This window comes from Bos mutus, chromosome 4, assembly GCF_027580195.1.
Source record: "Bos mutus isolate GX-2022 chromosome 4, NWIPB_WYAK_1.1, whole genome shotgun sequence".
Lineage (NCBI taxonomy): Eukaryota > Metazoa > Chordata > Mammalia > Artiodactyla > Bovidae > Bos > Bos mutus.
In genome coordinates, this window is record NC_091620.1 from 31,995,507 (window position 1) to 32,011,765 (window position 16,259).

The window sequence follows — 16,259 nt, forward strand, 5'->3', positions numbered from 1 at the left end:
TTTGCTTTTAAGATTGATTTACTTTCCAGAAATTCTTTCTTAGTTTTGGAACTTCGTCTGTGTGTAGGCTCTTGGCTCATCAAGAGTAAATGACTTGCAGTCCTCAAGATTCATGTTTTCTTAGCTGTCGTTTGAAAGGGCAGTAGCTTATTCTCCAGTGCACTGATAGTCTTGTGGAAAATATAATTTGATTCTTAGAAATATCTTCTCCCAATTTCTGTGTCAACATCTTCTCAGAAAACTTTCTTGATGATGTATCTGCAGCAAAGGACTCATATTATTTTCAATCCATTGTGGATTATTTTGTTAAAACACAAGATTGTGTATTTCATTAACTCTGAAATATATAATGAAAATAATTTAAGTCAATGGAGAAGACAGATAGTTATGTGAAAGAAAAACTGATTCTTGTTGAGGTTTGACAGAAAACAGCAAAATTCTGTAAAGCAATTATCCTTCAATAAAAAATAAATTAATTTAAAAAATGTTATTTGTGAAAACAGGGCAGGAAGTAAATTTCAGAACAAAAGAGAGTGTTTGCTGTTGATTTTAACTTATGGTTTCTTCACATTTGGTAATGGGATTGGTTAAATCAGTGATTTTCAAACCGCTACAGACTTTCTTCAGTTTTCCATATTTTTGCACATTTTTGTAACATGATGTTGGTATAAAATAGGGTACAGGAATGAAAGGGCAATGTCTCATCACTGCAAGTTTCTAAAGGCATGTTCTCTACTTCTTAAGGGACAGGTAATGATTCAGGTGCTCACATAGGTCCACAGATTCACAGTTTGCATAACTGATTAAGAGCACATGTTACTGTATTATTTCATGTAATACTCAGAAAACTGTGTGAGAGAAAGTGATGTTTATTCCTATTCCTCCAGTGAGGAAACTGACGCAGTACGGCTCAGTCTCTCAGCTTGGGTCACACTTTGGACACTCAAGTCTGATTTCCTTCTGGGTTTTGATACATTCTTTTTTTTTTTTTTTTAATTTTATTTTTCATGGCCAAGAGCAGTGCAGCAGACATGAGGATGAGATAAGAGCACTACATAAAATTGGAATATTGTAAACCTGGAAACCACATTTTCTTCCATACAATGGAAAGAAATGATTTTAAGTATTTACTGAATATTAGATACTAAGACTGTAAAGTAATACACATTTTAAAAATTTATTTTCTATATCATTATAATACGGGGAAAAAAAAATCCCCAAACAAGCAAACCTCTCCATAATATAGGCAGAATAAAGCAGCTCAACCTGTGAACTTGCTGCTGCTGTTGAGTCACTCAGTCATGTCCAACCCTTTGTGACCCCATGGACTGCAGCACTCCAGGCTTCCCTGTCTTTCACTATCTCCTGGAGTTTGCTCAGACTCATGTCTGTTAAGTAGGTGATGCCATCTAACCATCTCTTCTTCTGTCATCCCCTTCTCCTCCTGCCTTCAATCTTTCCCAACATCAGGATCTTTTCCAGTGAGTCAGTTCTTTGCATTAGGCAGCCAAAGTATTGGAGCTTCAGCTTCAGAATTAGTCCTTCCAATGAATATTCAGGACTTATTTCTTTTAGGATTGAGTGATTGGATCTCCTTGTTGTCCAAGGGACTCTCAAGAGTTTTCTCTAACACTACAATTCAAAAGTGTCAGTCTTCAGTGCTCAGCCTTCTTTAAGGAGCCTTCAAAGTTTTCTTTAATTTTCTATAATACTATGAAACGTTGAATGAAACAGGGGAAGAGTGAGGGAATGGGTTGGAAAGTGGGAGGGTGATGCCTTTCTTTCACTGTATATATGCATATAGGAGTTGACCTTTTTGCCCTTAAGACTTTCAGTCTGTACAGATCAGAAGCCCAGCTAGTAGTCAGTCATTATGCTTCTCTGTTTTTATTTCTGCTTGGATTGAGTGACTTGGTAGACTTCATTTCCTGCTCTGTAGTTACAGGGTTAAGGAGATTTTCTTCATCAGCTTAGGGAGATTTAAACTAATCATTGAGCTGGAAAATACCTATAAAGGAATACTAAAGGATCTGCTATTAGCTCATATTAGATGAAAAAAGCTTTATAAAAATGTGTAATATTGATGACAGGAATAGCATGCATATTTTTCCCCCAAAAAAGAGTTTTTTTATACTTTTCAAATCACATTTAAGTTCATCTGAATGCAAAGTCATCTCAATTCCTACTGCAGACAAAGTGAGAAGCCTTTGGTAGTTTAAAGGGTTTAGATCTGCTTTAAGGGCTTTAAGAGTTGATATAAGGAATTTAGATAAGTTATAAGGCAGGATCTTTTGAGAGCATCTGCTTCCCAGTTTATAAAGGTCTAGACATATCACTTACCTATATATGTGTGTGTGTGTGTGTATGTATATATGTTTTAAGTTTGCTGTCAGTTTTAAGTTACAGTTTCCTAACATCTTTGAAGGGAATGGGACTGGTTAAAGGAGTGATTTCTAAACCTTTAAAATTCATGGATCAGAAAGGAAAGGAGAAACCACCAAGGTCAAATATTTTTTTGCCAAGAAAGGTCATGAACCACTACAAAACAAACAAAACTAACCCACCATCTACTGTTAACAGCATTGCATTACAAAGAAGTGACTTGTATCTATGATTTCTACAAATAATATATGGAATAAATTTAGCTTTATTAAAATTACTTTTAGTGTTCATTTCTTTACATTGAATCAGTGAAAACTTCATCCCACACTGGTCAAAACACCCCCATTTGGATTTAATAACTTTCCAAAATCCATTAGGACTACAGGGACCTCATTATTTTCTTCAAAATTTGCCTATCAAATGATACCATACCGTACAGAGGATTTTTAAAGGTGTGGTTCTAAAGAAGTTCATAGTCTAAGCAGGAGAGAGATATAATGATGCTGTACAGAATTTGCTCACTGGGGAACAGGTATGTTTCCTACCTTCAGAGAGAATGGACAATGCTAAGAAGGCCCAGCCACTCCAATACTCTTGCCTGGAAAATCCCATGGACAGAGGAGCCTGGTAGGCTGCAGTCCATGGGGTCGCGAAGAGTCAGACACAACTGAGCAACTTCACTTTCACTTTTCACTTTCATGCATTGGAGAAGGAAATGACAACCCACTCCAGTGTTCTTTCCTGGAGAATCCCAGGGATGGGGGAGCCTGGTCGGCTGCTGTCTATGGGGTCGCACAGAGTCAGATACGACTGAAGCGACTTAGCAGCAGCAGCAACAAGAAGGCCCAGAATGAACATGTGGCATAAACTGTGGACAGCTTCACAAAGTAGGAAAGAGTGACAGGAGTATATTCTGCCTGATTCTCTTCGTTCTGTCTGCTCCTTACTTTTTCCCCTTGAGTTTAATGAGCCATAAGTTGATAAATCATCACATTTGATTGCATGGTCTAGGCTTAAATTTTCACTCCTCTACAATTCGGCTGTGTGACCTCAGACAAGTGTCTTTACCTTTCTGTGCTTTAGTTTCTTACCTTTAAAATAGATACCACCACCTACTTTATGTTTCAAGGTTAGTATAAATAAAGACCCTGGAATAAATTTCAGCTGTTTTCAAATGCAGTCTTTCTCATGTGACTCCCTGACTTGAGCATTTGGGTGGCAGTCCATGCTCTGGGGATAAAGACTAGACACCTTTCGAGGACTTATAGTCCCTTCTGTCTCATCACTGTAGGTTCATTCCCTTCACCAAAGCCCACTGAGACCAGCTGTGTCCCAGTCACCCCACTGTCCCTTGGTCTCCCCTCACGTCTCAACTGATTTCTTCTTTGTCTTCATCCCTCATTCACCTCCTCAGGGAAGCTCTGTGACTTCCTCCAGTAGATTCACAGCCTTGCTACAAACTCTCATCATGCCCAAAATGCTCAGTTCTCAGTAACATTCATTATTGCACAGTCATTTTAGTTTCTGTAGTTTGTTTCTTCCACTATAAGTTCTGTGAAGGCAGCAAACCTATACCATTTTGCTCACCAGTAAATCCCCAGCACTGAGCACATTGCCCAGCATGGAGTATGTTTTGTTAAATATTTATGGAACAAATGGATGTGCTATTGGGGTGGAGTCTGTTGGAGGTTAAGTATTTTTCTTTATTGGAACAGAAAGTATGTTCTTTGGAGCAGTGGAAGAGAATGCTGGAAAGATAGGTTGAGGGAGACTTGGATGGGTGGAACGCCTGAAATTATATAGTGCCAACAGGGAATAATCTGTCAACTAGCTTTAGGCATGAGATGTGACCTGATAAGAAATAATGGTATTAATACTGGAAAACTTGGAATTACTTGATATCTAGTAAAATTAAATTCATCCCTGTTACCAAAAAAAATTGATCATGGATTTGATAACACCTGAAAAATAGTTTAAGAAAGGGTTTATCCACGGGCTACATAGGTTATTGAAATTATTAGACAGTGTTTTCTTTGTTATTATTAAGGAGAAAAAGGCATCTCTTATAAGTGGGGCTCTTGTTCTTTCTCAGTGTTTTTCTGGCTGAAAACATGCTGGCAGCCTTCCCAGGAACCATCTCAGAGATAGCCACGATGATTTGGCAAGCAGATAATGTTTTTCTCATCATTATACAATCCTTTTGAATCAAGAAGCAATGCATGTTTCAGATCAAAAGCAATATGTGAACAATAAGTACTTTTGTAAAAAAAAAAAAAAAAAGTATTTGAAGTTTTATTTGGACAGCTGAGCAGACTTAGCCTTTGCAGATATAGCTGCTTGTTGCAGTCACCACATTTCAATTTTGTTGTTAGTTCACCATGACTTGAAGATAGTCGGTAACTTCTGTGGTCTACAAACTTAGCAGGTGAATGGAAAGGGTGGCAGTTGGTGGTGATCAGAGGACCCATGTACAAGTTAAAAGTCCCTAAGATGTGGAGAAAGGCAGCATGCGTACGGTGTTAGTTTTCTGATGTCAGGACCATCACACCTCCACCCCCACCCCGCCATGCTGAATTGGTGTGTTCAGTGGCTTTTTCAGAAGGAGATCACTGGTTGGTAATTCCATAAGTGTTGGCCAGCACCCAGCATACTATATGGCTCTCGGGGTGAACCCTTGGTAGGAGGAGGAGGGGTACAGTCGGGTGGAAGAGTGGGAAAGAAGAAAAAGCAAAGGGATGTTGCTTTTAAATTCCAAAGGTGGGGATTCAGTCTCTATTCTCCCAGTAACTTTGTGATTTTCAGCTAGTCACTTCTCTGCCTACCCACTTGATCTGTCAAAGAGACTGATAGTGAAATAAGGCACAGGAATGATGAGGATGAAAGGAGATAATATACTAAGAGCTCTGGGGAGACAAAATCTGCTTATCAGTGGGTGTGTTTGTAAACTAAATTCCTGAAGCCACTTCTGTGCCAGGATAGCCCCTAGTTACATGTTCTTCAGACAGAATTTCATTAGAGAGGAAGGCACCGTAGACACAGAGACGAGCATCTGGGACTGGCCTCGGCACGGGGTCACACTTTACATGCCTTAAACTTGATAAGTGTTATTATGAAAGGACATAGGAATCAAAATAGTTGCAACCTAATGAGACTAAACCTATCATTGTTACAGTTTCGTAACTTACATCATCTGAAAAATGTTAAACTATCATTTCTGCAAAAACAGTACAGGTTGAGAATTAGACAATAGTATGGTTTTTAGACAGCATACATCTTATTTTTCTCACTGAACTGGTTCTCTGTGACATCACTTATTGTGCCTCTTTCCCTGAGATGTCTTTCCTTCTCCCATCATATGGACAGGGTTCATTTCCTATACTTCTTTCTTCTGTAAATTAACTGAAACTCAGTAAACCATACTGGTTAATTATTTAAATTATACAGTTGCATGGAGGGGAAATATTGAATTATTAGTTTAACCGTCCAAACTGTTTATTCCCCCCTCATTCTCTCATTCAGTGGATACTCTGTAAGTGCTTGCCTTGGTATTAGGTTGGCCAAAAAGTAAGATTTTATGGGAAAACCCTGAATTAACTTTTTGGCCAACCCAGTACTAAGTGCCACAAATACAATGGTGAGTGAAACTGTATTTGGGTTCATGGAACTTAGCCTCATGTGAGTAAAATATAATATAATTTACAATTACATATTACAGTTACAAGTGACTTTGAAGGAAAAAGAAAGGGTGCTAGGATTGCATACAAACAACATAGGTTATGGATGATTCAAGGCATTAGTGGGGATCTGGAGAGCGGCTTAGAGGTGACTTGGGGGTTGTGAGATGAATAATGGGAAGAGTTTGAAGGAAAGATGGTGGAGGCAGAGTATGGAGACTGAGTGACAGAGCCATTTGCAATGAAGCCAGAGTGGTAGGTAGTTTGGGACCCGTTGAAGTGTAGGACTTCAAAGGCCTTGCTGATGACTTTTGGTGGCAAGTCAGAGAAGAATTTTTAAGCTAGATAAGAATTTAAATGATCAGACTAAAAATAACTTTTTTTTTTTTAATCAGTGACGAGCACAACTTGGGGAAGATCAGAGTAAGGGGGAAGATCAGAGTAGAGAGTGGCTGTCAGGAAAATTTCCAAGGCAGGAAGGCCAATTAAGAGGCAGCTACCCTTAGTCTCAGTGAGGGGCATGAAGAGGTAAGGAGGGATTTCAGAAGGATTTGGGGGTGGGTAGGGTCAGCAGGGTTCAGTGAGAAGGTGTATGTTGGGAAATAAACATGGAGGAGATGGTGGAGTTAAGAAGAGTTTCCAGGTCTCTCCAGAAGGGAGGGGGAGGTATTGCTGCTCACTGAAGCAGATGGGCAGAAGGGTGAGCAAATAATGGGAAAGGTCATGAATTCCATTCAAAGTTTGTTAAATTAAGGGTTCAGTGGGATGTGTAAGGAGAGCTCATGAGTCTCTCGTGAAGTTGCCATCAAGCTGTCCATGGAGACCACACTTATCCTGTGGCTCAACTGGGCTAAAGAATTTGTTTTCCACCCCACTCCCTTGGTTCTGGGCTGCCTGCAGAGGACTATTAGACAGAGAACCTCAGTTCCTTGCCTCAGAGCATCTTACATCCAGCCCCAACCACCTGGGCAAGGATGGGAGAGTGCATGGCAGGCTTCCATATAGTAGTCTCACAAGTGACGTGCTTCACTGTTCTCTGTCGTCCAGACCTCACACCGCCCTTGTTTCCTGATTGGTCTCCCTCACTGCCTACATGTCATTTCCCAGTTTCAGCTTTTTCCCTCCCTCTCATTTTCCTTTTCACCCACATTTTCTAGAAGGACAGTTTATATTTGCTGTCTTAACTTGGTTACAAGGTGTCGTCTCCTGCTGCAGATCACTCCCTACTCTTTACCAGTCTTCTCTGCCACAGGTGACTTGACGGTGGTAGAGACAAATCTCTGCCAGTCTTTGTGGTACTTGATTCTCTCTCTCCTGACTGCTGACGTGTCATATTTTTTTTCCATCTTTTTCTGTAACACTACCCGCCTTCCCCTCAATCCCATTCTTCTGCCCGGTTTGTAAATGTAGGTATTTCAGAGAGTTTTGTTCCATACTTTGATACTGTTTTATTTGGTTTTCAAAGATGGCCATTATCAAAACTAAACTAATAATCAATGACCATGCCCCCCCCATCTACCCACCACCATCTGCAACCACTGCCCTCCACATGTTGTTCTGCCTGTATTCATCTGTGGCTAGTGGAATCCAGACACCCCAGTAAAAACTGAATCATCGTGTTTTCCTTGCCTTTACACGTCCTAGAACTCATCACGATGTGTTAATTGTCTCCCTTCTGCCTCTCTGTCTAGCCCACGATGCTTGCCCTAGATCAAGGCCTTAGTGCTTTTTGCCTGGTCTCCTGTGCTCTCTTGGTAGCTGATCCCAATCTCTGTTCTGGCTGATTGTCACCACCAATCTTTTGTCTAAACTGTGCTTCTCAGTGTTTGAGCAACGAGGATACCCAGCCATCATCCTGACCCTCTGGCAGAGCTCAGATTCCTGGCTTGGCACAAACTGCATTCGGCCATCTGGTCTCTGTTGGTGTGATTGGCACAACTTTTGCTGCCTTCACCCTTATATTTAACATTTCTGAAGTATAGAAATTCTTGTATTTCCCTCAAAAGGTCTTGCGATTTTATACTTCTTTGCTTTTTCTGTTGTATTTTTCTGAAATGTCTCCTTTTTCTCCTTACTCAACCTACAGGTCATTCAGATCATAGGCCCTTTTCCTGTTTTTCCCTCCTCCCCAACCTTGCCCCGCAGATAACAGAGTTTATAACCTCCTTCTCTTCCCTCCCTTTGCATAGCTTTAGTCCTCTAGGCTTCTGTGTGTCCTCTCTCTCAGGTGTTCCCAGCTATTTGAGAGCAAGGTCTTTGGTTCACTTTGTGTCCCCAACTCTCAGCAAAATGCCTGACACATTGTTACCACTTAGGAAATGTTGATTCAGTAACATGAAATTGGATAGAGTCAGTATGAGTGTAGGTATCGTTTTATAGGGGAAATTAAGACTTTATAAACCTAAGTTCCTCAGTGCCCTTGCTTCAGAAACACTGTTTGGTGACTTGGTAGAATTTAATACTAACTGTTAAGCAGAAGAGATTGGAGGAGAAAAAAAAACTGAAACCCCTGCCAGCTAAAAGCATTAGATATCAAAGTAATTAAATGTTTTTCTGAAGCCAGTCATAAGGTATTTATGTTGTACTTTAAAAATATCTTGCCATTCCAGCTTTATATGATTACTACATTTTAAAAAATTGTTTCGATTTCAAATGTCTTCCCCTTAGAAGTAGTCTTCCATGTAACATTTCAGTATTTCTGTATCATGGTGCAATCTGGAGATAGAAACCACACAATAATTGAACAGGAAAATGTATTATAAACAATGAGAGATTTGCTACAGTGGGCAAAGAAAATGCAAGAATATAGGAGTAGCAGACACAGGCAGCAGAGCCCCCAAGGAAGCAACAGATCTGGAGGAGGGTCCCATTCCCTTCATCCCAAAGGCTGGGGGCCACATCTCACTGGAGGAGATGTGGTGTGTCCTACACAGACATTCACCGCCGTATTGTACCAGTGGGACCCACAGGAGTCTGCCTCCTGCAGTGCCACACCACACAAATGCCCAGGAGCCTGCCAGGGGGAGGGGTGCCTCTCTAAACCAGCCTTGGGGTCTGCAGAGAAGCTGCCCCAAGGATGGTACCCTGTGCCTGTAGGCAGATGAAAAGATTTAAGAACTAGAGCCCTCTTCCTCCAGTGTCCCTCCAGCACCCTCTAAAATTGTGCCAGCTGCCAGAGGCAGGGCCATAGAAGGCCAGACTGGAAAGCAGTGGGTTGACACTGGCAGTGCAGTTAGAGGAGGAGGAGAAAAGAGATGGAGACACCCCGGTGTATTTAGATGTATAATAGTTAAAGGCGTTTTTAGGTAAAATATACTGTTAAGTATCTTAATTTTATTTTCCTTGATTTAAATAAATGCACTCTTCTTATACCTGTGGCTTAAGAATTAATTGGGCCATAGCTGGTTAAAAAAAAAAAAGAGGAAACATTGTGTATATGTGTCGTATGTTTGCCTGCTATAAAACTCACAACCCTTATAAGCTGTTGTTCAGTTTTCAGTCATGTCCTACTCTTTGCAACTCCATGGACTGCAGCATGCCAGGCTTCTCTGTCCTTCATCATCTCCCAGAGTTTGTTCAAACTCATGTCCATTGAGTCGGTGATTCCATCCAACCATCTTGTCCTCTGTTGTCCGCTTCTCCTTCTGCTTTCAATCTTTCCCAGCGTCAGGATCTTTTCTAAAGAATCAGCTCTTCACATCAGGTGGCCAAAGTATTGGAGTTTCAGCTTCATCATCAGTCCTTCCGAGGAATATTCAGGATTGTTTTCCTTTAGGATTGACTGATTGGATCTCCTTGAAGTCCAAGGGACTCTCAAGAGTCTTCTCCAACACCACAGTTCAAAAGCATCAGTTCTTTGGCACTCAGCCTTCTTTATGGTCCAACTCTCACATCCATACATGACTACTGGAAAAACCATAGCTTTGACTAGACAGATCTTTGCTGGCAAAGTAATGTCTCTGCTTTTAAATATGCTGTCTAGTTTTATCATAGCTTTACTTCCAAGGAGCAGGCTTCTTTTTTTTTTTTTTTTGAATCAGTTCTAATGAGGTGGATGAAACTGGAGCCTATTATACAGAGTGAAGTAAGCCAGAAGGAAAAACATAAATACAGTATACTAATGCATATATATGGAATTTAGAAAGATGGTAACAATAACCCGGTGTACGAGACAGCAAAAGAGACACTGATGTATAGAACAGTCTTATGGACTCTGTGGGAGAGGGAGAGGGTGGGAAGATTTGGGAGAATGGCAATGAAACATGTAAAATATCATGTAGGAAATGAGTTGCCAGTCCAGGTTCGATGCATGATGCTGGATGCTTGGGGCTGGTGCACTGGGACGGCCCAGAGGGATGGTATGGGGAGGGAGGAGGGAGGAGGGTTCGGGATGGGGAACACATGTATACCTGTGGTGGATTCATTTTGATATTTGGCAAAACTAATACAATTATGTAAAGTTTAAAAATAAAATAAAATTAGAAAAAAAAAAAAACCCTACATATGTTGTCTACAAGAGACCCACCTCAAAACAGGGGACACATACAGACTGAAAGTGAAGGGCTGGAAAAGATTTTTCATGCAAATAGGGACCAAAAAGAAAGCAGGAGTAGCAATACTCATATCAGATAAAATAGACTTTAAAACAAAGGCTGTGAAAAGAGATAAAAGAAGGTCACTACATAATGATCAAAGGATCAATCCAAGAAGAAGATATAACAATTATAAATATATATGCACCCAACACGGGAGCACCACAGTACGTAAGACAAATGCTAACAAGTATGAAAGAAGAAATTAACAATAACACAATAATAGTGGGAGACTTTAATACCCCACTTACACCTATGGATAGATCAACTAAACAGAAAATTAACAAGGCTTCTTTAATTTCATGGCTGCAGGGACTGTCTGCAGTGATTTTGGAGCCCAAGAAAATAAAGCCTGTCATTGTTTCCACTTTTTCCCCATCTATTTGCCATGAAGCAATGGGACCGGATACCATGATCTTAGTGTTTTGAATATTGAGTTTTAAGCCAGTTTTTTCACTCTACTCTTTCACCCTTACCAAGAGGCTCTTTAATTCCTCTTCACTGTCTGCCATAAGCTAGTAAGTTCAATTTAGTTCAGTTCAATTGCTCAGTCCTCTCCAACTCTTTGTGACCCCATGAATTGCAGCACGCTAGGCCTCCCTGTCCATCACCAACTCCCGGAGTTCATTCAAACTCACGTCCATTGAGTCAGTGATGCCATCCTAATTTAGTCAACCAAAATATTCAAGTCAGGAATACCCCCTGGCCAATGAGCAAAGATAGGAAACAGCATTTTGTACGAATGGTCTGAAAAAGGGAGAAATCAAGTGGGGCCAAGGTTTAGGACATGGTAGCTCAGATGGCAGTCATTGGGGCTGCTTTGCATGGACCGTGTGTGCTGCTGGCCCGCACGCAGACAGACATGGTAGTAGCAGAGAACAGGGAGTGGGGTCTTGATTTAGGAGCACCTTGGTATCCTGAGTCAGTTCTTAGGAAAATGATTGATATTAACTTGTGTTCCAGAAGTCTCAGCAATGGATGGAACTCATGGGGGCTATGTTAAATAGTCCAGCAGGCTCTTTGGAAGAATATTTTGTTATTATAGGAAGAAAACAGGAATGAAATCAGTCTCTTGTGACCTATAGAGGATTCATAGGAATATTAATAACAGAATCAATGTTTCATGAATCCTGACTGATGTTTGTTGATAATTGGGTCTTTGACTTAGAAGAAAGGAGAGAGATGAGGCCAAGTCTGATGTCTCCCACACAGGATGACCTTACTACTTGTCACCCATCTCTTCCTACCCACTTCAAAAGTGTCTCTCTCCCTAGTTGTCATTGTATTTTATTTCTTACCTGGCATTCGTGGACAGCTAGAAGTTTCTTAGATTTTGCTTTTTCATCGTGGATTCTTCGCAGCTGTGAGAAGTGTATGAGAAATTGGGGAGCTGGTGAAGTCATGCATGGGAACAGGTGTACCCCACCCCCATCTGTACAGGAGTGGTGATTAATGATTGTACCCAGAGGGTATTGACTTAGATACTAGACTTACAACACTGATAGCTTTCAGTTTCTCAAACCTTCTCCTTACTGAAGAACTACTCAGAACTCCCAAGTACAGATAGAGAAGCTGGGTCATCTCACCAATTACCTTCTCAATCAACTCTTAAGGGTATCAGTTGCAGAGATCCCCCCACATGACCTTCATGTGGGGAGTCTGTAAGTCAAGGACGGATCATCTTAGGAGGTCCTCAAAACTCATTGTTTTTTCTCCTAAATATTTCGGCATTTTAAGAGAGATGATTTGGAGCCTCTATTTTGTCACGAGTTGGCATGTTTTACAAAACATTTGAACCACTGAAGAATGTTTGGTGTCATAACTCTTGGATTGCTAAAAGCAGTTGGTATTAGTGGCCCCACCTAATTGGAAGTGGGTTTTTATTTTTTATTTATTTTTTGTTTGGTTTTCAGGTTTTTCTGAAGAGTGATCGAGTGGCCAGAATGGTTCAGAGTGGAGGATGTTCTGCCAATGACTTCAGAGAGGTGTTTAAGAAAAACATAGAAAAACGTGTGCGGAGTTTGCCAGAAATCGACGGCTTGAGCAAAGAGACAGTGCTGAGTTCCTGGATAGCCAAGTATGATGCCATTTACAGGGGTGAAGAGGACTTGTGTAAACCGCCAAACAGAATGGCCCTGAGTGCTGTGTCTGAACTTATTCTGAGCAAGGAACAACTCTATGAAATGTTTCAACAGATTTTGGGGATTAAAAAACTAGAACACCAACTTCTTTATAATGCATGTCAGGTAAGTGATTATGCTATTTCCTATTCTGCTGTCTGACTCAGAAAATGAATACCAAGTGTTTGCAAGCCTATAAAGAGGTACTTTACGTTCTCTCATCACTTTGTTTGAAATTTTGAGTGAAACTGAATTTTAATAAGTCAGATAATGACATTTGGAAGAAGCTTTAAAGAATTATTTGATAGGAGAAGAAGAATATCTGTGCATTTTATTCAACAAGTGATTGTTCTCATGTGCCCTATCTTAGACCATCAGATTTGTACCTATTGGGTGTATATGGGGCATGCCCTGAATAGTAAAGTGAAAATCATTTGTTATCTGAAGAAGCTGGGCAATTTATCATAAATAGGTATTCCTCACTGCAAAATAATTTTTTGAAAAGATATGATACTCATCTTCAGAGTTGTATGGCAGTGACTGAAATTTCAAAATTTTCCTTCCTTAACCCAGCCAGAGAGAATGAATTGAAGAAGGTTGCTAAATTTCATAATTTAGTAGTGACAGAATAAATAATATATTTGCTCCTCAGTTGTTATTTTAATCATGCATATCAAAAATTGAATAAAATGTCTGGTTTGTTCCATGTCTTTCATCTTTAGAGCCTATGATTTGTCTAAATGTATGCCTTCCATAGTTGTATTTTGCCTGCTTATTTTAGTTGTATAAATGATTGAACTGTACCCTAATAAACAATTTAAGTTGACAAAATTCTGGCATTTTAAAATTTGTGTGTTCATTAAGAGTGATACTTCTATAATGTACATATGTTTACATTTATTTTAAATCTTTTTGCAAATCTGCTTCTCAATTTCTGTATTCTATGTGTCATTTACTTTGCATTACTAATTTGTGAATCATTTCCAGCGAATAAATTAGCAGAGTTAATTAATAGACAAGCAATGTGGAACCTTAACCCTGTGAACAATTCATGCATTCACTGTAATTGTTTTCACTTGTTATTAAACCAGGTGGTGGTTTTGATAATATTGGAGGATGCCTGTAAAGCTAAAATCTTCCATTGTAAAAGAAGCACAACTGGGACTTTGTATTTTTAATGAAACAGTAACTCACTTGTATAGTTAAATATTGATGAGCATAATTTATTAGTAAGAGTCAGCTTTAGACATTCAGTAGATGTTTACCAACTATGCAAGTCAAAAACTTTGCTAGGTGTTGGAGAAACCAACCTAAACCAAATAAAATATTTGTTCTCTATGTACTGAAGTCTTAATGGAGTAGATAGACCTCTAACATCCATTATTACAAATGCTTTAGAATTTATCCTGAATTTTAGAGGGTCCTCACATAAATTCCTGTGGACTTGTGACTTTAAATTAATTCAAGATGTGTTAAATTTAATCTTTTGCTTACTTTTGCAGATGACTTCTACAGTAAGGGTTTTGACTTTTGACCCCCTGGTTTCTGTCCTCTGTGGTCTGGAACATACTTCTAGTTTAAATCTCCATCTATAATAATGCATGTATTTTTTACCTTCATTTCTATTGGTACTTAACCTCCTGTATCTTGATGCTTTTTAAGTTCGTACGCATTTAGCATTTTATGTCTTTTTGTGGAATTAACCTCTTCATATAAACTCCAGTTTTGTCCTTGATAATCTTTTTTCTTTTTTCCAAAGTCTGCTTTGTCTCACACTCATATGGCTTCTTCAGCTTTCTCTTTTAAAAATCTTTATTGGAGTATAGTTGCTTTACAGTATTGAGTTAGTTTCTGTTGTACAGCAAAATCAAACAGTTATATGCATACATATGCCCTCTTTTAAAATTTCCTTCCCATTTAAGTCACTACAGAGCATTGACTAGAGTTCCCTGTGCTATGCAGTAGGTTCTCATTGGTTGTATATTTTATGCATAGCAGTGTATGTGTGTCATTCCCATCTCCCAGTTCATCCCACCCCTGCCAACTTCACTCTTTGGTATCCATAAGTTTGTTTTCTACATCTGTGAATCTTCCTTCTATTTTACAAGAAACTTCATGTGTACCATTTTTCTAGATGCCACATATAAACGATATTATGCAAGTCTTTTTTTCTGACCTCACTTCACTCTGTTTGACAGTCTGTAGGTCCATCCACGTCTCTGCACATGGCACTCTTTCATTCCTTTTCATGGCTGAGTTTACTTTAACTTTCTTTTGGTTAAGGTTAGCATGGTGTATCTTCCTCCATCTGTTTACTTGTAGCCTATCTGATCCTTTGTTTAAAGTGGATTTCTTATAAATAGCACATTACTTCTTGTTTTTGTTTTTAACCCAGTCTGACAACCTGTCCTTTAATGGGTGTGTTTCGACCATTGTATTTAAAGTGACGGAACTGGACCAAATTCCAGTCTTTGTCAGCGCTGGCACTTTTTTGTGTTTGCTCTTTGTCTGCCCTCCTTTTTGTTGCCTTCTCTAATTTTAACTGGATTTTTGTGTTGTTCCATTTTATAGCCTATTTTGATGTACTGCCTATCTTTTTAAAGTGTCTTTAGTGATTGCCCTTGGTTTTACAATATGCATTTTAACATAATCTATGGAAAATCCCTTGGACAGAGGAGCCTGGTAGGCTGCAGTCCATGGGGTCGCTAAGAGTCGGACACAACTGAGCGACTTCACTTTCACTTTTCACTTTCCTGCATTGGAGAAGGAAATGGCAACCCACTCCAGTGTTCTTGCCTGGAGAATCCCAGGGATGGAGGAGCCTGGTGGGTTGCCATCTATGGGGTCGCACAGAATCGGACACGACTGAAGCGACTTAGCAACAGCAGCAAGCTCATCTTCAAATAACACTATAGGGCTTCAAGTGTAGTAGAGTTCTCCCATAATAGAGAATTCTCAATTCCTCACTCCCATTCCTTGTGAAATTTCTGTCATTTATTTCACCTATAGTATGTTCTATTCACCCATCATATGGTTACTACTATTGCTTTTAACAGATAACTTTTAGATCAACTAAGAATAATAAAAATAAAAGATACACACATATATAATTTCACCTTCATTTATTCCCTCTCTGACACTTTTCTTTCTTCATGTGTAAGTTTCTGACCTGCATCATTTTCCTTATCAGAAAAACTTAACATTTATTGAAAGGCATGACTACTGATAATGAATTCACCCAGTTTTTGTTTTTCTGATAAAGTCTCTTCCTCCTTTATGTTTAAAGGATAATTTCCCTAGATATAGACTTACTATATCTTTTTTTTTTTTCTTTTAACACTCAAGATTTTACTCCATTGTCTTGCTTGTGTGGTTTCTGAGAAATTTGATGAAGCTCTTATACTTGATTCTCTCCAAGTAAGATGTTTTGTTTTTGTGTTTTTGTTTGTTTTTGTCCTCTGGCTTCCTTTAATATTTTCTCCCTATCTTAG

At 39.4% G+C, this 16,259-nt stretch overlaps 1 protein-coding gene across 13 annotated transcripts in view; it reads left to right on the top strand.

The window, feature by feature from the left end:
• The window catches only part of CADPS2 (calcium dependent secretion activator 2), a 585,913-nt gene that overhangs the window by 191,853 nt on the left and 377,801 nt on the right, over nucleotides 1–16,259 (top strand). For all 13 annotated transcript variants that reach the window (XM_070369312.1, XM_070369316.1, XM_070369317.1 and 10 more), the window contains one exon: nucleotides 12,562–12,894. In XM_070369312.1, the coding sequence (XP_070225413.1) occupies nucleotides 12,562–12,894 (333 nt within the window). The remainder of the gene's footprint in view (nucleotides 1–12,561; nucleotides 12,895–16,259) is intronic.